This window comes from Sprattus sprattus (assembly GCF_963457725.1).
Source record: "Sprattus sprattus genome assembly, chromosome: 10".
Taxonomy (NCBI): Eukaryota; Metazoa; Chordata; class Actinopteri; order Clupeiformes; family Clupeidae; genus Sprattus; species Sprattus sprattus.
This window is the reverse complement of record NC_137908.1, coordinates 15,894,989-15,918,444: the sequence shown is the minus strand read 5'-3', so window position 1 is coordinate 15,918,444 and position 23,456 is coordinate 15,894,989. Positions and strand designations below refer to the sequence as shown.

Below are 23,456 nucleotides of genomic sequence, written 5' to 3'. Positions count from 1 at the left end.
GTAATCGACACGCCCGCATAACCTCAATATCTTGCGGGCAGTTCTTAAGTGATCCAGTATAAGGTTGAAAGCCTTTTATTTTGTTTTCAACTGGAAGCCTGTAGTGAGTCGGTGTGAGATACGATTTACGTTTAAACGGCAGTCTATTTTTGTAGGCGACATAATAAGATCCCGCAGCACATGCCGACGTATGGTGAATTTGTGAAGGGTATTCTTCATTAAGACCTGTGCTGAGGTTCCTTACCAGATCAGAGGCATTAATATACATTCTCGACAAGCTAGTCTGTGACTTTCCCGTACACTAGATGGCGGTAGTAACATTTAACTTCACCCGTCACCCCATATCGCAGAAACCAGCGAGCGAGTGGGCGGGGTTTGGCTAAACGCAAACATGGCGGCGGCCTTGGAAAATGAATTGGACAACGAAGATTATTATTCTTTACTCAATGTCAGGCGAGAGGTGAGCAAAGTTTTGTCATATAATCATGGTTTTTGTTTCTGTCAATTGCACTGGCCCAGTTGACCATTTCACAAAAGCATTTAATGTAGGCAAAAAAAGGCTGTAACCAAGTAAGCTAACAGATGACATTTGCTATGCAACACCCACTCTTGCAGGCTAACGTTCACTTGAATAACATGAACCGTTAGCGAGCGAACAAGCTAATTTACCCAAAAGCTGTCATCAATAGCTGTTGGGATAGATGCTGCGACGTGATACAAATAAATCCAAATATTAAACTGTGAAACCCTCAGTTGCATTTGGCAGTTTGACATATCGTTAGCTATTTATTGACGTGTTGGGCCAGTTTATCGCTAGCCTTTCAAAAACCGTTCGCTAAGGTTAGGTCGTATGTAATTGGACACACTTGAATCATCTACCTAGCCAGCGATGGTACTTTATTAGATTCTGGTAACGGCTCTGCATTAATATATACCAACACATGCTAGGTGATTTTGTGATGAAACCGTGTGAATTTGGCCACAATTGAGGTTTAACATTAACGTTCAACGTTGCACTCATTAGCGACTTAGTCATGTGTTTTGCAATATTTATTACATAGTCTAGTATAGGTTTCTTATTTTTCTAGCTTTGTTTTTTTTTGCAGAAAATTCAATATTTGCTACATCCCAACATGCAGCACTCTATCCCACTCTTTAAAAATATAAGAGGCAATAATTGGATTTAAAAATAGCTCAATCAGATATAATAAATTGAATGCAATCAGCCACACAAGAGGCCAGTAAAGTTGTGTTTCTGTGGGTATTTCTACAGGCAACACAAGAAGAGTTGAAGGCTTCATATCGAAGGCTCTGCATGCTCTACCACCCCGACAAGCACAGAGACCCAGAGCTCAAGTTGCAGGCGGAGCAGCTGTTTAATCTGGTGCACCAAGCCTATGAGGGTAAACAAATATTTCTGTGTGCACATGTCTGCCCATGAAAAAAAAGGATCACGTTCCACCATTACAGCAAACGTACCAGCTAGATTCTTTAATTTGTTAAAGAGTGGTCTTTTCACCAGGATGTTCTATGTCTCTTAGAAGTATCTTTAATGGAAGCCATTACCAAACTAAATAATTCATTATATGATAACCTAATACCCTTAATACATAGAAGGCATGTGAAAGCAATATCATGCCGGTGAATTATGTGAAGTTACTTCTGACACATGGTGTGATGTTAAATTACACCTGTCCTTGAGAGGGAATGCCACCAAAACTGCATATGACCATAGTTGAGGAACTCCCATCGCAAGGAGACTCTCCCATACTGTCATACTTTTAGGGCAATTTCAGTATGCTAACAAAGGGGCAATGACTGGAATTTGTAATTCCCTTTTTTATTTGTATTATTATTATTATTAATAATAATAATATTTTGATCACAACTTAACTTTAACTTGCCTTGCATGCAGTTCTCAGTGATCCTCAGTCCAGAGCCATATATGACATATTTGGGAAGAGAGGTCTGGAAGTTGAAGGATGGGAGGTAAGCTGCAGACATCTGAGTGAAAAAAAAGCCTGAATGTAATGATGTGATCTGATTAATAATCACCCACAAGCACATGACACTTATATTTAGTATCATTCATTGTAAACACATCACTATACAACAAAAGCATAGGTGCTTTCTAGAGTATTTTTTTTTTTACATTAGCCCAGAAGTACTAAACGACTAAACAACACATGACATAGGTGCTTTCTCAAGTTGCTTCTTGACATTAGCCCGGAAGTACTAAACAACTAAACAACACATGTCTTAGATGCTTTCTCGAGTTATTTCTTTACATTAGCCCAGAAGTACTTTTAAAACAAATGCATATTATAACTGCAGATAATTCCCACTTTGAATGGTACTGTCCCTCTTGATGTGGTAGTCTGTCCATATTGGTATGGAATCAGTTGGTTTGGGGTTAGGACTATAAATTATGTGTGCACATGGCAGGTGGTTGAAAGGAAGAGGACTCCAGCAGAGATCCGGGAGGAGTATGAGCGTCTGCAGAGAGAGCGAGACGAGAGGAGGCTACAGCAGAGGACCAACCCAAAGGTACGTTGAATTCATCTCCCACAGTCAGACAGTTTATTGTCACTGGTATATCATAACTGTCCTTTGAAACCAGAGAGAAGCACTAAACACGGACTTGTGGAGAGGTGGAGGAATAGATCATGTATCCACTGCAGGGAGGTTAAGTAAAAGTGTGTGTGTGTTTGTGCGCGCAGGGAACCATAAGTGTAGGAGTAGATGCCACAGACTTGTTTGACCGCTATGAGGAGGATTACGAGGACGTACCTGGTGGAGGGTTCCCCCACATTGAAATCAACCGGATGCACATATCGCAGTCTATTGAGGTGATTAAGATAGCCCATTTGTATTTATAAAGAAAACCTACCTCTGCATGTAACACAGCACTGAAATGACTGAACGTGTGTGTGTCGTTTTCAGGCACCATTAACAGCTAAGGACACAGCGGTCTTGGCAGGGTCTCTATCCACGCACAATGGAAATGGAGGCGGCAACATAAACTTATCCTTGCGGCGTGTCACTTCTGCCAGAGGATGGGGAGAGGTGCGAAGAATAATGAAGACACCATACCACACAGACACCATACCACACAGACACCATACCACACAGACACCATACCACACAGACACCATACCACACAGACACCATACCACACAGACATAACTGGTACAGCTGAGCAAATGCGACAACAATCTCTATGTCTGTGTGTCCACACAGATTGAGTTTGGTGCTGGTGATACTCGCGGACCCCTGTTTGGATTGAAGGTCTTCCGCAACATTACCCCACGATGGTAAATGTATTTCCTGTTTGCATAAGCACTCACAGCGGCAATTAAGGGTGGACTCAGAGTTTGAAGGAGTGAGTGGACTTAGGGCAACAGTGCCTAATGTGGGCTGACTTGCATATAACTGATTACACTCAGACTAGTTGTTGTTCAGAATTACTATATTTTCTGCCCTCTTACACCTTCCACCCCTCACCCTCTCTCCTTCTCTTGCCTCCTCACAACCACTCCATCTCTCTCTTTCTCCTTATCACCTTCCTGTCCACCAATATCTCATCTTCTATTTCCTCCTCCCTATCCTCTCTCTCTCTCTCTCTCTCTCAGTTTTGTGACCGCTCAGTGTGGGCTCCAGTTCTCTTCTCGCGGGGTCCGTCCCAGCGCTAGCACCATGTGGGCACGGCACCTGGACCAGAACACCATGGGCTACCTGCAGTGGCGCTGGGGCACCCAGTCAGCCATGACAACCAGCATCGTCAGGGACACCAAGACCAGCCACTGCACCTTGGCTCTGCAGGTTAGTGGGGCGTGGGAGGATTGGTGGTGCTGAGGTTGCCTGGTTCTGGTACATACTTAATAACCTGGGAAACTATTTTAACAAACAAACTTCAGGTTTGTGTGGCTCACTATATTTCAGATTAAAATGTCCTAGTCATTTGCACCATTGATTGCATTAATACTAGCTTCAGTCATTTGTTACTTCAATGAGCCTCTTTTGTAAATTGAATTACCTTGAGTCAGAAACCAAATATGTTACATGCCGTCTAATTGTCAAGGAGTAGTGTTGGGTTCTGAGGGAAGACATGTTGAGAGCATGGCTATGTCTTTAATGAAGGAACCACTGACCCAGTCATCACTCTCTCGCAGCTTGGTGTGCCACATTCCTATCTGATGATGAGCTACCAGTATAAGTTCCAGGATGAGGACCAAACCAAGATCAAAGGGTCTCTTAAGTGAGTTTGTATTATCAGTCATTCAGTTTAAAGACGAACAGAAATAGGCATGAACCTTCAAGAAAAAAAGTCACCTCTTGACATCTCACAATGTGGAACTGTGGTTCTGTTGTGGGCTCTTACCTTGTTGTGGCGTCTGTGTACTTTAGGTGCTTTGGGTTGTGGCATGTTGCATAAGGTTCTGATATTCTGTAGTGTATCTGGGTTCTGGAGTGCTGTAGTTAGTTGCACACAATGTTGTCGTTCTCATCTGTTGCTATGTCCTGCAGGACGGGGTTCTTTGGCACAGTGGTGGAGTACGGGGCAGAACGGAAGATCAGTCAGCACAGTGTGCTCTCAGCTACGGTCAGCATTGGAGTTCCCCAGGGTGTCTCACTCAAACTCAGGTACCTGTCACTGCACTTCCTCAACATCTCTGGCTCATGTGTATCCAGTGCTGTCAATCGATTAAAAACAAGTAAGTGTAATTAAGTGAATAAATAAGTGAATTGCACAATTTGCTTTAACTTACCTAAGAGAAGTAGCGTTCATTTTTTAACAAGTTGACTTTTTCAAATTAATCACAAAAAAGGCTTAATATTTCGAATTAATCACGAAAAGAAGCTGTAATTTCATGCACACAGTTTCAGCACACAATTGTACACAATTACTGTATGAATGCATACATTTGACTTAATTCTATGGCTCTCTGTCATTCTTTGTGTTCTGTCCTGCAGGCTGAACAGGGCCAGTCAGACTTACCTCTTCCCCATCCACCTGACAGACCAGCTGCTGCCCAGTGCTGTCTTCTATGCCACTGTTGGGCCACTAGTCATGTACCTGGCTGTGCATAAGCTGGTCATCATACCATATGTGCGATCACAAAAGGAACAGTACGTACAATCTAGCTTCCAAACCCAGCTGGAACTTCATGTAAAATGGGTTGCATGGAGAATAAGCTCAGAACGAATTGCATGCGTACACAAAATATCCCAACAAGCAATGTCCGGTATTGACATGATGATGTCCTACATGATGATGTCCTAGTCTTAGTGATGGGGTATTGTAGATGTTGCAGATATGTTATTTCTATGCTATACGAATGTGAAAAGTGCCGACTACAGATAATTTGCTGGTTATCCTGCTGAGCAGTAGGCCCTACAGCTCAATAGTGCTGAGCCAGTCTCCACTCACTCGATGTTGGTTAGGCATGTGTGGATCAATACACTAAAATGATTTAGTTGTGGGAGCACAGGGATCTCAGCATTCTGTGTGTGTGTGTGTGTGTGTGTGTGTGTGTGTGTGTGTGTGTGTGTGTGTGTGTGTGTGTGTGTGTGTGTGTGTGTGTGTGTGTGTGTGTGTGTGTGTGTGTGTGTGTGTGTGTGTGTGTGTGTGTGTGTGTGTGTGTGTGTGTGTGTGTGTGTGTGTGTGTGTGTGTGTATGTATGTGTCCCACAGGGAGCTGGAGAAACAGAGGGAAAACTCTGCGTCAGACGTTGCCAGGAAGAAGCAGGAGGCCGAGTCTGCTGTGGGTGCCTGAGTTACACGGCCCTTATGGTTTATGATACCCTAGGGGATGTTGACTCTCACTAACCTGCTCCCCACTACTTTATCTCCACCCACAGGTTTTGCTGATGCAGGAGTCTGTGAAGAGAATCATTGAGGGGGAGGAGTCTAAGATGGGTGAGTTGTTAGCCGAATGGTCTTGTTTGGCTTTCGGGCAGCGTCGGTGATGGTTTTCACTCATGGTTGCATTTGTATCTAGGTCTCATCATCCTCAACGCTTGGTATGGCAAGTTCGTGACAGACAACAGCCGAAAGAATGAGAGGGCTAAGGTCATTGATGTAACTGTCCCTCTTCAGTGTCTGGTGAAAGACTCCAAACTATTCCTTGCAGAATCTTCTAAGGTACAAGCCATTTAAACGTGAAGTACCACCCCCCCCCCCCCCCACACACACACACACACACACACACACACACACACACACATACACACACACACACATATGGCAGGAGAGCCACATGTAGGACCTCTTTCAGGGCTTTTTTCAGGGGCAAAATAAGTACTTATTTCGGGGTAGGTTCTGCTGTGCGGCCTTGAAACTGCTGGTTGGTGCGTGCAGTGATGGTTTACACTTATTAGTTAAATGCGACATGAGTGGAAGACAACGACATGCCCCATTTTTTAGAACCAGCCAGATTAAATTGAGGTTAGTCAATATACAAATATAGCTTACATAGTTAGCTTGTTGAGGTTATAGTCACTGAATGAACACAAGCAAAAACGTCAGCTAAAATACAGGCTTTAGCATAATTAATCATCGTGGTGCTGGTACTTTCATGTATCAAGTAATTACAGATTCTATGAAGCTCTTTAATCAAGTGTCAGTCCTTGAAGTAATCCTAATGTTATTAAAAAAATCTCTGGTTAAACGGTGCTGCTGCTGGAGAAATATATCATTGCATTGTCACGCTCGATATTGATGTTGCGGTCGAAGAGCAAAATATTAGATTACGTCACTGATCTCTAGTTCCTGCACCACAATGGAAACAAAAATGGCTTGACAGGGCCATTCCTGTAAACGTTTGTGCAACCTAGGAAGTCACCCGAGTCTCTGCAGTGGAAAAGCGCCTATACACACACTCACTATCAAGTACAAACACATTTCTTCCCATCTCCATAGCCACTTCGCATTTCCTTTGCTACTATTCCTGTCTAATTACGTATTTGCCTGAAATGTGTGATTCCTACAGGCGGGCCTGCCAGGGTTCTATGACCCATGCGTGGGGGAAGAGAAGAGCTTGAAGCTGCTGTACCAGTTCCGAGGCGCTATGCACCAGGTTCTGTCTGGAGACACAGAAGACCTCAGGATACCTAAACAATGTGAGTTGACCAGACAAAAATGTATGGACTTCACAGACCTGCATAGAGGTTTAATGTGATTTAATGTGTATTTCTGTCATACTGTATCTTGTGACTATTAGGGGGTTTTTTTTTTCGACTCGGGACCATCATTTGTAGAAGTTTGTACAAACATCAGGAATGTCTTGCACCAAACACTTTAAACATGAGTTTTGAAAAGACCAGATTTAGAAAAGAAATAATGTGTACACTAAGGTATTCTGACCTGGTCAAATCAGGTGGTCTCTCTCCTCCCTGTCTTGACTCCTAACGCCTCTGTTCTTCACAGCTCACAGGATAGAGCCAGACACATAGGGGCCTTCAGACGGCTGGACTGACCAACCCCACACACGGGGGGTGGTGAAGTTCTGGATGGGCCCAAACCACAAAGAAGGGAACCGAAGGGCTCCTCCTCCTTCCTCACCTCATTTTGTTTGTTCCTTGGCCATGTGCAGCCTCATCTGTTCCTTCATATCGCTGTCACTCAAAAACCACCTGACTCCCAGACACCCCAGAGGCCAGGAAGCCATGCAGTGCAGACATTAGTTTTGTCTTTATGTACCCGCCCAAATGAAGCATCGATTTGCACTTTCTTTTACCCCTCCCCATGAAACGCCCAAAGTGTAGTCATAGATATCTCACTGGAGTTATAGATGTAGAGTGTTTCAGTCCTCCATGATGATGCCTCCTCAGAGCATATTGTTATGATCTCAAGAATGCATCGTGTAATAGGAAAACATGCAGCTATGCAGGAAGAGGAAATCAAATATGTCTGGGTTGTCCCTGTATCCTAGACAGCATTGTTGCCTGCAAGCTGATGAGAGAGCCTGTAATGTATGTTAACGGTTGTTAGACATGGTGATACGTACACCATCAGGTTCTGAGCATAATAATGACGGTCATGTGTTGAAGCTGACAGTGCCTCCCAATTATAGTTCGTAATGGTCTGAGTAACACTTAATTGATCAATATTATTGATCTTGCTGACTAGAATGTGGATCTACCACATTTAAATGAATTGAAAAATGAAAAATGTACAGGGTCTGGTGCTAAATGGCTATTAGTCAAGGATCATTCTTCCAACATCTCTTTGGTACCTAGTAGATATTTGCTGTCAAATGTAACCTCAGATATACTCTTATTTGTTATTCATGAAGATTAGACAGACCACACTACTAGGCAATCAAGTAGGCTATATGACTCTCTTGGTACCCAAACCAATGCCTTGTCTGCTGCTAAGTCTTGTGTGTATGAGAGTCAGGGGTCACCTGCAGTAGCTTTATGTTAAATTCTAGATTGTTGACAATCTAGAATTTGTCTAAACTGTCTAAATTCAGTAAGGAAGTGTCACAGAGGTTTGTAAGAGGCAGGTTGAAGTTCTGAGTTGTAGTTTGTTGCTCTTTTACCGACCTATTGAATGATTGAATTCACACGGACAGGGGCACCAATAGAGGTGAGAGCTGAAGAGATCAGTGAGAAAATAGTTAGATACACTATTTGCAGTCGTTTTATTTACTTAAGGCGTCTCATCAAAGAACCATCTTGTTGAGGCCCTCATTTGGGATTGGAATACTAGTAGCTGGGGCTCATGGTACATTGAACTTGACTTTGGCGTGTAGTTTCCACAGATATGTACTGTAGAATTTCACTTTCTCCAAGTGGTAAGTAGTGACTTACCACTACCATTGCTAACACACAAGTCCTCCTTTGTGTTGTGGTAAAACTTGTCTTTGTTGTGTCATGTATGTGCCATACCTTACTTTCTCCTGCAGTTCCTCTGTTATGGAGGCCCCCTCGGGTGATGTTTACCAAGTGTGTTTGTTTCATGCTGTGTATCTCTTCATGAAGACGAGCCACATTCAATGTTTTCTGTTGTTTTAAACTGTGAAAGTCGGTCACGTGGGCCTGACATACTAGAGGGAACATATAAAGAGGAGGATACATAAATTTAAGTTGAGATGAATGGACTTATGTCAACTAAAGCAATTCATGGGATTTTATTTTTATTTTGTTGTGCTTCGAGAATGTGAAGGCTGTCCTGGGTTAGGTCTGGATCTCTCTCTCCAACATGCAATAACTCACTTTAGTCATACTGCACTGCTGCTGGTCACCAACCAATCGAGCCATGTTCCTCTACTGATTCTTTCTTTTCCTGGATATTCTGTCTTCAGAACACTATTGGAACTTGATGGTAAGTGACCGAATACAGTTGCAGCCTTACAGAGTAAAACAGGAGGGGTGGTGGGGAGAAGGGGCCAAGAGTGATCCTGTGTCTGCTAAACAAATGTATCCATTAACGCATGCATCCCTGCAGTGTTCAGTGTATTATCCATTTCCGTTTTATCCTCTTTCATCACCCCCTCCTCCTGAAACACACACATACACAGCGCAATCGGAATGGGAGGGGAAATCAGTGTACCATGCCCACCTGAGATGCAAATGGACTACTCCTGACATTACTGTTACATTGTAGAGTTCGGACGTTTTAAAACATTAAAACATCTCCAAATCATTTTCTGTGTTGAATTCTACTTTCTTCGGAAATTATGGATAGCAGGAAAAATTGCAATTCTAAGCTGAATTACACAACATTTCTATTTCTCATTCAAACATCACACACAAGCAAAGTTGTATATCCATAAGAGGGCTTTCGGGCCCCACATCTTTTTATCTCAACATTTAAAATCAAGAGCTTTTCTTTATAACAGTAGAGTTTCACAGAAACAGCTTTCATCACTGACATGTGCCCAACCCTGCCACTCGGAACTGTGGGAACCCCAGGACAGAACCAAACCTTTCCAAAACCTGCTGATCGACTGGAGGGCAGGAATAAAGCACCACACCAAACAAAAAGGAAAACTAACTTTGAGCCCAAAGCCCTGTGTCTTAACTTGTTAAATCACTGACTATTACTTGCTGCATTGAAACTGTACATTGCTTAATTTCTAGCATACGCTTACCATCAAAAGGGATATATACGCGGAATTTGAACACCACATGAATGAGTTATTACAGCTTGTCGCTTCCAAAAAATACATACTTACACCTGATACATATTTAAAGCTTGAAAAAATATATATATATTAACAGGTTTGTATCAACACTGACTTTCTGTGGTGTTTGAACTTGTGTGGCAAATACAACACAACTGCTTATTTTCCTATCTCAAACACTCTGGAAATGACAGTCTTTATAAATGACAATGTAAGACGATGTGAGTTTAAGTGAAATACTTTCAAAAAGTTAAAAGTGATCTCTTTCTGTTTGTTTCTTGAAATATAATGGTAAGTACAACCATTATTCGCCAAATGACATAAGCAGTGCAACAACTGAAAACAAGTAAACTAAAAAAAAAAAAGTCTAAAAACAACTTCACATAACTTTTCAATGACGAGGAAACACACATGTTCTCGGTGCAAATGACAACAAAAGCCGCCACCCGAAATTCTGTTACCAATAGTTAGAAAACACTAACCTACATAATTAAATGACGGTCATTTGGTTCCTGTTGAAAGATCACTTTGGCATAAGAGAACTATTTACAGTGTGCATGACAACATGGGCAGGAAGAGCAGTTTCAAAATGAAATCACACTTTTACATCCGCCAGTCTGAACCACCAATCTCTATTCACTTTAGTCTTCAAACACCATTTCAACACTTTAGAAGGAAGAATCTCAATGTACTACAAACTTAATTTCCGTTAGAGCACCAATGAACCTGGCAATCTAACATGATATGGATACTGTATTTCGGCAACACTAAACATTTGTGTACTTAACACAAGGCTGAGTAAAACTTAAACACTTTTTGTTAAGCTTGTAAGCGGACACAGAATCCCACATCTAACGCTGAAGCTCTCATTACCTTTTGTGGGAAACAAATGACCATCTTGAGCATATAAAGTACTTTACACAAACAAAACAAAATAATAATTCAAAACCGTTTCAGGACTCTTGAAAACCTGAATGAAGCCACTTGATTTTGAACATTTATAGATACATTGAAAAACAACATATAACATTTTCTTAAAAAAAATGAATCACATCAAAACCTAGAAATAAAATAGCTTTCAAGAGGAACAGCAAAAATACAGGATATACACCAAGGGCAGCAGAACAAACAAAAAAAAACCTTTTGTTTCAGGATATCTATTTATATATCTAGCTTTTTGTGTCATATATACCTTCCCATCTCTTAATTCCAATAACAGTTGGCAAACCCTACTGAAATTATTTTAAAAGTGCAAGTCTCTGCCAGCATCCCACTGCTGTGCCTGATCCATGTCCTAGTAAGCCCTACTTTCCAGGACAGTACCATTTCCCCTTTAAAAAAAAGTGTACCTCTAAATTGTGCCATGCAGAGATCGTGCTCCTCGGTCATGCTCAATGTGACATAAGTGGGGGGGGGGGGGTGTCACAAGTGGTCTTGTCCCCTTTTCTGCACTGCTGGACCTTCACAAAAAGACAGTGAAGTTGGGCTGAGTTAGTGTGCAGGTTTGGGGGGAGGGGACTGTGTTTAGATACAGGGCTTATGGACAGGGGGAACAGTGAGACTAGAGTCTGTGCAAAGGGCAGGAGGGGCTTCAGTCTAACAGGTGCTTCCTGGAGCCCACCCGCGATCGGTTGGAGCGCCGTATGTCAAACTGGATGTCTTTACAGCACTGGCAGATGTACGACTCGGGCACGTTGGTCTTGCGGATTTTGGCACAGGACAGGTGGATCCAGGTGTTGCACTGGTTGCACTCGATCATGGCCCGCCCAGCAAAAGGCTTCATGCAGAAGCATGTTACCAGATCCCAGGAGTCATCATCTGCAGAAAACACAAGAGGAGGAGCTCTGGTAACTGTCACAGCAACAGCAAGTAAAATGGATAACCATGGTTACAGTATTAAACCCATACCATCTCTAGAAAAATGGTATACATATGCCAGGTATGTTTGGATTTTAAACTTGGACAAAATACCAGCTTTACTAAACAAAGACTGAAAATACTTCTCCTACTAATATCACTACTTCAACAGCAGTTAAAGCACCTAGTGGATCAACCAATCATTCAAACACCTTATTCAACGTTGCCTGGATAGTGTCATATCAAACTGTGCCCACAATACTTCCATCAATTTTACTGACAAGTTTTAAAATATGTTCTTATATCTAGGCTGTAGTGTGCATTCATTGTGGTATACTGCAAGACTTGATCACGTACAATTATGTCAACAAGGGAAACACTATATCAGGCCTGGTGTTTACTTCTGATTGACTGCCAAAAGATGTTAATACAGGGAGTGAACTGCAGAGACAACTCATTCCGTCATCCTTTTGATGTCCCAAAACATTGCCATGGCGATACATACTTATTATTTAATAACAAAAACATCATGTAGTAAGACAATACGAAAAATATGATTCCGGGTTGTATCGACCCCCAGAACCTGGGGGCTATTGGGTCAAACTTGCCCAGATAAAGACAAGTCTTACTCCATCTATTTGAAGGACAAGAATATACACATAGAACATACCTGAGTCCACCATTATGTCCTCGTCATCCTCTGAGCCATCTTCATCCCGGAAAACTAGCTGCTTCCCCTTACGAAACACAGACCTGGTTTCAGGAAGCCCCTCCAACTTCACCACCGCTGCATCCCCATCGGAGAACCTGGACCCGGCGTCTACTTCTAAGCTCTCCTTCCTGTCTGAGGATGGAGAGCACTGAGCAGAGTCTGGCTCCTGCTTGCAGACTAAAAGGTCTTTCTTGCACGGAGATGGACTGCCGCTTAGCTGGTGATCTGGTGACTGAGTATGTGCAGGAGAGGCAGTGGGTATGGGGAAACTGAGATAATCCTCTGGCTCCTCTTTGATGGCTTGTTCAAAGCTCAGCGTGAGCTTAGATGGAGAGCGGACCTCCTCTCCAACACCGCTTGGCTCGTCGTCACCCAGACTCTTTCTCAACTTCTTCTTCTTTTTCTTCTTCAGCAGCGTGTCCGTCTTCCCACGGCTCTCCAGGAGTAGGCCGGCCGACTTGGGGCGCTTACGGAGCTGGGAACCGTCTTCAACTCTGGTCTCTGGTCCACGCTTGAAACCTCCAAAGCTCGTGCGGCCACTGGACGGGCAGGGCTGGGGAAGGCTTGAGGAGGGGAAGGAGCTGCTGAGGCGTTGCGAGTCCCAGCCGTCGCTGTCAGCTGTGCTGCCGGTGCTGTTGGGGGGGCTGGAGCTGCTCCTCAGGGAGCCCTCCTGGGGAAGCAGAGCAGAAGGAGCGGATGTGAGCGGTTGGTAGCTTACACATTGGGCGGTTTGGCATCAACTCTGTCAAACCCCACATAACACTTGGATGATCATTAAAGGCTCCTAGGTCCTGTACATCTGTGGAGCCATTTCTAAGGTTGAGTAACCGAGACATCTTATGTTGCAGTGGTTCCTTAAACCCCACCCCTAACCCTAGATTTAGCATTTCAGACATTTTCTACACTGCTCTGGCAATGAAAATGTTGAAAATGTTTATAACTTCAAAGCACTCATCCTAAATCCACTCATGGGGCCTACATACACAGCGCTTACCAAAGAAGGCAAACTGAGGCAAAGGAGGCCAACTCAAACGAGTCCTATCATGAGTATAGCTGCACGGTTATACTTCACACAAACAACAAATGGAAGACCCCCACAAAGTGTGGTTATTTTTCTTCAAATCATTTAAAGATAACAAACTGACAAACCACTTAGGCAGTCACCCCTCAGAAGAAGAAGGGCATGTTCTTAAATTACTCAGTTTATGGGATCACAAACCTGAGTAGAAGTCAATGCCAAGAAACTCAATCAAACGATAATGACAGTTTCACACAACACTGACATACAGAACATTCCAGCTGAAGGTGGAACACACCAATCAGATAAGAGCAATAATAACAACTAGGCACATTTACATAAACATGTATTTGGTAATGTACCTAAACATGTTATTTGAGCCAAGTACCATGTTTAGAAAAAGATGCATTTTATATAAAATTGGCTTTTGAGATGATGCCCCATGATTAAGCCTACCTGCTATTAAACTACAAGAAAACCTAAAGAATTACACCACTCAGCTGTGGTACATTTGTTAAATGAATACTCTGGTCATTTCTTTCTTTTGCTATAATCACATTGGAAAATTCATTTCTGCAATAAAATCGGACATGAGGTGCATTTTAAAGCCACAAGGGCTAGTGAAAGTGAAAAACTGTTTCTATATTAATCAACAGTATAACCATTTGACAGGAATCTCAGGTCAACCTCCCCAAAACCTTACCTTGAGCTGCCTCTGCTTAGAGACATACGGGGCATTACAGAAAAGGAAGTCAGAAAACACGTGAAATATTTATGGATGGGCATCAGGACACAATCCTAATGTGAACAAACTATGGCCAACAGGGAAAGAAAGGGTTACCATGAGGGCTGTCTTCCCTCTGCTCCATGCCAAATATACTCAGCCTTTGATTAAAATTCTGTCCATCTTATGGTCTACTAACGTGAAGAAATGTGCTGTTGGTAGTGGGCTAACAGCTATGAAGTATGGTGACTGAGGACAGGGTCTAAGATGGAGCATGGAGGAAGCTAGACTTGAGCCCTCTTACCCGAGGACTGAGGGTTTGGTTTAGGGGGGCCCTCCGGGTCGAAGAGGAGGAAGATGAGGAGAAGGATGAGCAGTGGCAGGGCAGCTGGGGGGGAAGACAGGCAGCGACTGCCTGAGGTGCCACCACCATCTCTGTGGATCAAACAAAGTGTCAACAGCACGGCAGCAGTAATGGGGACGGGAGGGGACACACCCAAAGAGACAATGTTCCCCCCTTGCAGAGCTGTGATAGACCACTGCTGCCTCACGTTAAACCAACCTCAGTGGTACAGAGGTGAGACAACCCAGACTCCAAAATGCACTTTGAAGTCAGAATGCCTGCCAGTTCCCATGGCACCCAGTGATGCCCCAGACTGACAGCCATTATCAATAACTCAGGTACCTCCATGGATGAAGACATAGGTCTCAATAAAAAAGGGGGTCCCTTTTTCCCTTTATAATCAACATAAATAAATTCTGGTGTAGTGCACCATAGGTGCGGGGAGTGAGGAAAGCACCTTGCTTATACGTAGGCTACTTTTTGTTCAGCAGACACATAGTTAACCGAGATTTTGAAAATAATAACTCACCTCTTGTGGGTAAGGAATGTACCCAGCATAGGCCAGCACAAAAGTACAAAACTTGTTAAAGTCTTCGACTGTACGCTGTCTTCTAGAAGTTGGACTGAATCCCTGGAACAAAGACAATAAACCGATGTGCACAATGTTATTACATGTTGAACAGCACCTACTATGGCAAGAATACAATTTTAGACACGTGTATTCATAACGTTATTCCTGGACAGACAAATCAAGCATGCCCAGAGGACGTTCCATCGTCGATCCAAGTAACTCCACATTACAGATGAGCTAACTAATGCACTGACTGAAATCTACCAGTAAATGTTGTTGTTTGCAGCAGCGAAAACAAAATGGCGCAATAATACAAAATTAGTTACTTTACATTAAATATCTTTACTAGCTTAGATACTGTTCAGTTAACAATCAAATTAACATCTGCAACTATTGATCAACAACCAATGTCAAACTATATGACGATGTATACCATATTGAGTCTGTTTTAAACCTTTATAGTAAAATATGTTGCTTTGGTGGTGGGCTAACACAATAAGTAATAGCAGGCTTATCTGAGGTTGCTAACTGGACTGACTGGTCTACTGCTTATATTAGATGATGCACATATTGACAAAGCTTGGTGAGCAAGCAAGTTACAGTGGCTAAATAGACTAGCTAGCAAGCTAACTGTTAAAGCATTAATGACCTTGACTGCAAACAGTCCAAAAGAGCCGCAGTATTCAGAAGCCAATTGCTGTGTTTGAAACACCATACTGCATAGAGTATGCAAGTCGATGCGAAGTTTGTAGTTTGTGTTAGAATATGAACACTTCCTGGTTCCAATTGGGGGGAAAATCCCTATGGAAAAATTAATGGGTTTTCACACAATCAGTGAAAATAAGTGGTGTGTGAAACAACACCTGCAGAAAATTGAAGCAAACTGTGGAGAGGAAAAATGTACTCATCAGCCGGTCATTTGTAACTAGGGATGGGAACCGTGAACCGGGTCTTGTTTAGAACCGGTTCCCAATGAGCCGAATCTTTGGAATCGTTAGCCAAATTCATAACCGGGTCTGTTAACGGGTCTATGTGCCGTTTGTGCATGCGCGAACTCTTAATAATATTCAGACCGCAGCAGAAATGGCAACTCGACAGAAGCGATCTAAAGTGTGGCTTTATTTCACCCGAACGGATGCAAACACGGTCACTTGTAACCTCTGTAAAAAATGTATTTCCTCAAAGGGAGGAAGTACATCTACCATGAATAAGCACTTGAGCACACATGGTATAAAATTACAAGAATGTCATGTTTTCGATGCCAGCAGCAGCTCGACTAACGTCGGCGCTTCATCCCTAACTTGCCAAGGTAAACTCCTCAAAATGTTTTATCATAAGTCATAACGGTGTTACTCGTGTGTTATCAGCAAACGTTTGAGTTTTCGTGTTAACCATAACTAAACTTAGCATTGAATTGCTTAACAGAATGGGCGATGTTGGACATTGTCATATATTATATATAACCTACATAACTAGGCTAGCTTAACTGTAGAATCTTCTATTTTCAGCCGTTGGCTAGAGGCAGGGGCAGTGCTTGCCTCCCCTCTGTTGGTTCTAGGGTAGGGTTAGGCTGTACAAAAGACTCTGTTAATAATAACGCGTGCAGCTCCCTCAGTTTGACAGTTCGATATTGATAAGTTTCTCGTAGCCAATTCAGTGGCAGCAATAGCTAAGTGTTAAATATACTGAGTGCCTAGTTTGTACATGATACAAGTAAGTTTTGTAGTGGACTCTAAATTGCTATTAGAAGCGTTAAGCATAATATTTCGCTATTAGCAATACAACCAAGCAACCTACAAGAAAATATACAGTCAAGCTGGAGACACAATTAGCCCTGAGCGATCGCGTATCCTCCCAGAGAAGGCAGACATGCAAATTTTTCTGCACAAAAATTGTAAATAGTCTTTGCCACTGCTAGTTAAATTTTTTTTGGCAGCTCAGTTAATAATATACCCTTTTACAAAAGGAAGGAGCATTGTTATTTTTATGAACGTTTATATTAAACAGAACACATTTTATTTAAGTTATGTAAGTTTTATTTAAATGTGTATGTAAACATTCTAGAAATTTATATAAAAGAACATTAATGTAAAAAACCCGTTTGTGCTCTTTTTTCACCCATTACCCAATTATAAGAATCGTTAAGAGAATCTTATCGGTTCTCATCCCTATTTGTAACTGTTGTCTTGTCCCATAAAAGATCTTGCCTCTAATATACTAAAGCCAAAAATGAAATAAAAAGGACTCCATGGTGTCACTCGCCTCAAGCAGTATGTGGGACCCACATTTCATTTTTATTTGTTTTCCTGTTAGCAGAGGGGTAGCAACAGTTATATCTTTAGAGATAAAATGGGTCTAAAGTCTGTAAAGAGATCTCACACACACACACACACAATCAAATGCAGGGTCCCTCAAACTGTTATTTAACTACCAAAGGAATTATTTTGTCAATTTTCCAAAACCTTTTTTTTAAATTGGAACTTGCAAAAATGGAAGAATTGATGAAGTATTATGAAATTCAACAAGGCTTTCCCTTTGATAACACCACTGAGGTAAAATGTCTGGTGCAGTGGTTGAATACCTGACAGGCTAAATACCTGACCGTTACCTTTTAGAATGTTTTGGTCATGTGACTGAAGTATACTCAAATTAAAGATAGGGGCTAAACTTGCCTACAGACTAAATTGAAAAATGAATCTTATTCTTGCTACTTCTACAGACTCGACATTTTTGTCTAGCACAATTTACTGTACATAACGTTAGCGTTGTTAAACTAGAAAATGCATTTCCTGAAGGAAATACCAGTGCATGAAATGCAAAAGTTAAGAAAGAAAAGAAAGAAGAAGGAAAGAAGAAAGGAAAGAAGAAAGAACAGAAGAGTAAAAGAAGGAAAGAAGAATGGAAGAAGGAAAGAGTGGAAGAAGGAAAAAAGAAGAATGAAGAAGGGAAGAAGAGTGGAAGAAGGAAAGAAGAGTGAAAGAAGGAAAGAAGAAAGGCAAGAAGAGTGGAAGAAGGAAAGAAGAGTGAACAAGAGTGGCCCTGGATAAAGAGAGAGTGAAAATATTGAAAAAAGGAGATAAAAATGGAGTGAAGAAGAGAGATTGAGTGTGAGAGAAAGTACACTGAGAGTGATAGAGAGAAAGATGGAGAGATGGAGTGAAAAAAAAAGTAGAGAATGGAAGGTGTCTTAATGTTCCTAGTTACAGTTAAATTGAGAGGAACAGAGAGAGGAGGTTCCTTGGATTTGGCGCAGGTGTCAGTGAAGCACAGGTGCAAGCCAGTTTAAAGACCCTATTATGATGTCAATGGGAGAAATTTATATATATTTTTTTTTTTAATATTTTAAAAAGTATAAAGTTTAGAAAAGTGAAAAATACATAGCATAAGTGTCCTTTACAAGACCTACGCGACAAAGTTTGAACGAAGTTTCTAAGTTAAGCGGTTCGAGCTGAATTAATCGCAGAAAAAGGTAACAAGAATAAGAATAAGAAGAAGAAGAAGAAGAAGAAGCCTAGGAATAACAATACAGGGCATGTCATGCACTGTAATAAAACTGATGACCGGTAAGCTGTTAGCTGGCTTACATTACAAACTAGAAAATGCATTTCCTGAAGGAAATACCAGTGCATGAAATGCAAAAGTTAAGAAAGAACGAATAAAAGAAAAGAAAAGGAAAGAACAGTAAAAGAAGGAAAGAAGAGTGGAAGAAGGAAAGAAGAAAGGAAAGAAGAGTGAAGAAAGGAAAGAAGAGTGGAAGAAAGAAAGAAGAGTGGAAGAAGGGAAGAAGAAAGGAAAGAAGAGTGAAGAAAGGAAAGAAGAGTGGAAGAAAGAAAGAAGAGTGGAAGAAGGGAAGAAGAAAGGAAAGAAGAGTGAAGAAAGGAAACTAGAAAATGCATTTCCTGAAGGAAATACCAGTGCATGAAATGCAAAGGTTAAGAAAGGAAGAAGAAAAGAAAGAAGAGTGAAAGAAGGAAAGAAGAAAGGAAAGAAGAGTGAAGAAAGGAAACTAGAAAATGCATTTCCTGAAGGAAATACCAGTGCATGAAATGCAAAGGTTAAGAAAGGAAGAAGAAAAGAAAGAAGAGTGAAAGAAGGAAAGAAGAAAGGAAAGAAGAGTGTAAGAAGGAAAGAAGAGTGAAGAAAGGAAAGAAAAGTGGAAGAAGGAAAGAAGAGTGGATGAAGGAAAAAAGAAAGGCAAGAAGAGTGGAAGAAGGAAAGACAAAAGGAAAGAAGAGTGAAGAAAGGAGAGAAGAGTGGAAGAGGGAAAGAAGAAAGGAAAGAAGAGTGAAAGAAGGAAAGAAGAAAAGAAAGAAGAGTGAAGAAAGGAAAGAAGAGTGGAAGAAGGAAAGAAGAAAAGAAAGAAGAGTGAAATAATGAAAGAAGAAAGGAAAGAAGAGTGAAGGAAGGAAAGAAGAGTGGAAGAAGGAAATAAGGAAAGAAAGAAGAGTGAAAGAAGGAAAGAAGAAAGGAAAGAAGAGTGTAAGAAGGAAAGAAGAGTGAAGAAAGGAAAGAAAAGTGGAAGAAGGAAAGAAGAGTGGATGAAGGAAAAAAGAAAGGCAAGAAGAGTGGAAGAAGGAAAGAAAAATGGAAGAAGAAAATAAGAAAGGAAAGAAGAGTGGAAGAAGGAAAGAAGAGTGAACAAGAGTGGCTCTGGATGAAGAGATAAAGAGAGAGTGAAAATATTGAAAAAAGGAGATAAAAATGGAGTGAAGAAGAGAGATTGAGTGTGAGAGAAAGTTGACAGAGAGAAAGATGGAGAGATGGAGAGAAAAAAAATAGAGAATGGATGGTGTCTTAATGTTCCTAGTTACAGTTAAATTGAGAGGGACAGAGAGAGAAGAGGTTCTTTGGATTTGGCACAGGTGTCAGTGAAGCATACTAAGGCAGAAGGCAGTAACTTCTATGTTAAAGCTCAGTGGTATGATAACAATGGAATAATGACCCTATTAATTAATCAGTAGTAATACTATTTCATTTATCACAATTACCAATACAATGATTATCACACACACACACACACACACACACACACACACACCATTGAATTATCACATTAAGCACATAAAACAATGAACTTGAATTGTCACATGAAACACATAAAACATCTATGTCAGTCCATTGGGGTGTGTGTGTGTGTGTGTGTGTGTGTGTGTGTGTGTGTGTGTGTGTGTGTGTGTGTGTGTGTGAGAGAGAGAGAGAGAGAGAGAGAGAGAGAGAGAGAACGATAGAGAATGAGGCCCATTTTCCCCCTCCACATGCCCCCGCTCGCCAAGCGAAGTTACCCGATTTAGATGCACCTTTTTCGGACTAGCCACAGGCACTGGGTGGGGGAATAGCCCGATAGCTTAGCATATCTGCCATGCAATTCTAATGGTAATGCTACCTAGCTTGGTATGCTAACTGTCGGTAGCCTATACATCGTGAAATCAACCAAAATACTGATGTCACTGGCTTTAATTTGATAATGGCATGTTAGTTGTACATTTAATATCAGTACATTTGTTTAATTACTGCTGATATTTTACAAATACGTCAAAAACTCATTTTTGACCAAACTTGAAGTTACGGTCTTTTGCCTTAGCACGGCAGAGTAAAGCACAGGTGCAAGCCAGTTTAAAGACCCTATTATGATGTCATAATGGCCCAATGTAAGTCAATGGGAGAAATTTATATTCGTTTTTCTTTAATATCTTAAAAAGTATAAAGTTTAGAAAAGTGAAAAATACATAGCATAAGTGTCGTTTACAAGACCTACGCGACAAAGTTTGAATGAAGTTTCTACGTTAAGTGGTTCGGGCTGAATTAATCGCAGAAAAAGGTAACAAGAATAAGAAGAAGAAGAAGAAGAAGCCTATGAATAACAATACAGGGCATTTCATGCACTGTAATTAGAGTGGAAGAAGGAAAGAAGAGTGGAAGAAGGAAATAAAAGTGGAAGAAGGAAAGAAGAGTGAAGAAAGAGAAGAAGAGTGGAAGAAGGGAAGAAGAGCCGAAGAAGATAAGAAGAAAAGAAAGAAGAGTGAAAGAAGGAAAGAAGAAAGGAAAAAGGTAAGAAGAGTGGAAGAAGGGAAGAAGAAAGGAAAGAAGAGTGGAAGAAGGAAAGAAGAAAGTAAAGAAGAGTAGAAAGAAGGAAAGAAGAAAGGAAAGAAGAGAGGAAGAAACAAAGTAAGGAAAGAAGAGTGAACAAGAGTGGCTCTGGATAAAGACAGTAAAGAGAGAGTGAAAATGTTGAAAGAAGGAGAAAAAAAAGAGTGAAGCAGAGAGATGGAGTGTGAGAGAAAGTAGAGTGAGAGTGATAGAGAGAAAGAAGGAGAGAGAGAAAAAAAGTACAGTATGGAAGGTGTCTATTAATATTCCTAGTTATACAGTTGAATGGAGAGGTACAGAGAAAAGAGGACCCTTGGAGGCTTGCCGCAGGTGTCAGTGAAGCACAGGTGCAAGCCAGTTTAATTACCCTATTATGATGTCATAATGGCCCAATGTAAGTCAATGGGAACATTTAGATTCGTTTTTCTTTAATAACTTAAAAAGTATAAAGTTTAGAAAAGTGAAAAATACATAGCATAAGTGTCCTTTACAAGACCTACGCGACAAAGTTTGAATGAAGTTTCTACGTTTAGCGGTTCGAGCTGAATTAATCGCAGAAAAAGGTAAGAAGAAGAAAAAGAAGAAGAAGAAGAAGAAGAAAATGCCTAGGAATAACAATACGGGGCATTTCATGCACTGTAATAACATTCTCTCAGACAGTGTTTTCGAGGTTAGCCTTAGCCACTTACCTGAGATTCAAAGATGGACGAAGGGGTGACGCTCTCCATTTCTACAAAACAAATAGCAAACCGTTTGCTTTAACCACATAATCACAAATTAAACTTTCCATATAGCACAATAACGCTAGTTCTGACAAAGAAAAAACTCAGTCGTCAAATAATAATTTAGCAGTAACTTCCGAGTAGACCAATAACTTTCACAGTATGACAATTATCGTTAGCGATATTTCCTTCGGAGTTAACGAGCATCGCCACATTTTTAACAATGTTAGGTTTCGTCTTTCATATTAAAACATGATTTTGTTTTAAACTTATAGTTATCGGTACGTTAGCTAACTTTCGGAGCTTACGGACTGTTAGCTAACGTCAACCTTTGAAAACAAGCGACGTCTCTGATGTACTCCATTATGTAGCTCGCCAGCTGGCTAAATAATCTATTTTCCAGAACACCTGCATACAAACATATAGCAAATATTCGAAAACGTACACACCATACAGTTCGTTGAGTCCATTAAGACGGGCAGGGTTAAGTTAGCCGATTGTCCTTTACATTTTGTAGCAATCTAAAAATACGAGTCCTACTGTATTTAACGATGAGCCATCCTGTTAGCTAAACATGGCTAATTGTCCCCGGCACCAAAGGTTAGCACAATTCAACAGAAGTAAAAGCTTCTGTCGTGGCAAATGACTGGTAGTATTGCTAAATTAACTTCACAACATACAACACTTCGTTCTACGCTCTTCTATAGATAGTTTCATCAACTGACATAATTAACTCAGGTTAGACCAATTAAGTCATGTTGATAAACGGAGCCTGTTAGCTAGTTTGTGTACACCACATGTAAGGTAAGCTGGCAAGCTAACGCCAAAAGCTACTTAGAAGCAGCCAGGTGCCGTTAGCTACATTAACGTTGCCAAATACACAAGAACAAGAAGTTGCATTCAAATTAAACTTCAAGATATGACACAGCATTAACTCAATGGCGATTACATGGAAGCTATGGAATCAGCTAACGTTAGCTTCCAATTCTGGCCAATGCTAGCTATCTAATTAGTTACAGGAGCAGGCTAGCTAGACGAATTTCTGTATTTTAAGGTAACTTTCTAGCTAGCTCGAGCTCTTCAGCAAGTAAACAAACATCATAAATGCGATGACAACATAATTAGACATTCACCTTGATTCACGATGAAGATACAGGCAATGGAAACAAGAGAGTTGTGAAGTTGGCTTACTGCGATGGAGCTGGTATGCCGACGTTTAACGACACTACGCTACTGACTCGCTAACTGACACCAACTATCGAGATAACTTAGTCTGTTTTGCTGCTTGTG

The 23,456-nt window shown here is 41.2% G+C and overlaps 2 protein-coding genes across 2 annotated transcripts; one reads left to right on the top strand and one right to left on the bottom strand.

Moving 5' to 3' along the window:
- The first annotated feature begins 388 nt into the window (after positions 1–388).
- Positions 389–9,615, top strand: dnajc11b (DnaJ (Hsp40) homolog, subfamily C, member 11b). The gene is made up of 16 exons (XM_080845885.1): positions 389–460; positions 1,274–1,403; positions 1,916–1,989; positions 2,446–2,547; positions 2,721–2,849; positions 2,944–3,066; positions 3,241–3,314; positions 3,633–3,822; positions 4,173–4,258; positions 4,528–4,644; positions 4,975–5,130; positions 5,695–5,764; positions 5,862–5,919; positions 6,002–6,144; positions 6,992–7,121; positions 7,429–9,615. Exons 1-16 carry the CDS (start codon positions 392–394, stop codon positions 7,452–7,454), a joined length of 1,677 nt encoding a protein of 558 aa, XP_080702011.1. The 5' UTR covers positions 389–391; the 3' UTR covers positions 7,455–9,615.
- A 245-nt stretch (positions 9,616–9,860) lies between these two features.
- Positions 9,861–23,353, bottom strand: phf13 (PHD finger protein 13). Its single transcript, XM_080846354.1, has 5 exons — positions 23,300–23,353; positions 22,134–22,174; positions 15,316–15,417; positions 12,660–13,371; positions 9,861–11,950 (listed from the first exon to the last, which is right to left on the bottom strand). The coding sequence occupies exons 2-5, from the start codon at positions 22,170–22,172 to the stop codon at positions 11,724–11,726; spliced, it is 1,080 nt and encodes a 359-aa protein (XP_080702480.1). The 5' UTR covers positions 22,173–22,174; positions 23,300–23,353; the 3' UTR covers positions 9,861–11,723.
- Between the last annotated feature and the right edge of the window lie 103 nt (positions 23,354–23,456).

Excerpts from the sequence above, each read along its gene's own strand:
- dnajc11b (XM_080845885.1), top strand. The coding sequence starts at position 392 with ATGGCGGCGGCCTTGGAAAATGAATTGGACAACGAAGATTATTATTCT. Across the intron at positions 4,259-4,527 it reads AAGATCAAAGGGTCTCTTAA|GACGGGGTTCTTTGGCACAG; the intron begins GTGAGTTTGTAT and ends TATGTCCTGCAG. Across the intron at positions 5,765-5,861 it reads AGCAGGAGGCCGAGTCTGCT|GTTTTGCTGATGCAGGAGTC; the intron begins GTGGGTGCCTGA and ends CTCCACCCACAG.
- phf13 (XM_080846354.1), bottom strand. The coding sequence starts at position 22,172 with ATGGAGAGCGTCACCCCTTCGTCCATCTTTGAATCTCAG. Across the intron at positions 15,418-22,133 it reads CGTCCATCTTTGAATCTCAG|GGATTCAGTCCAACTTCTAG; the intron begins GTAAGTGGCTAA and ends TCTTTGTTCCAG. Across the intron at positions 13,372-15,315 it reads ACATTCCTTACCCACAAGAG|GAGGGCTCCCTGAGGAGCAG; the intron begins GTGAGTTATTAT and ends CTGCTTCCCCAG.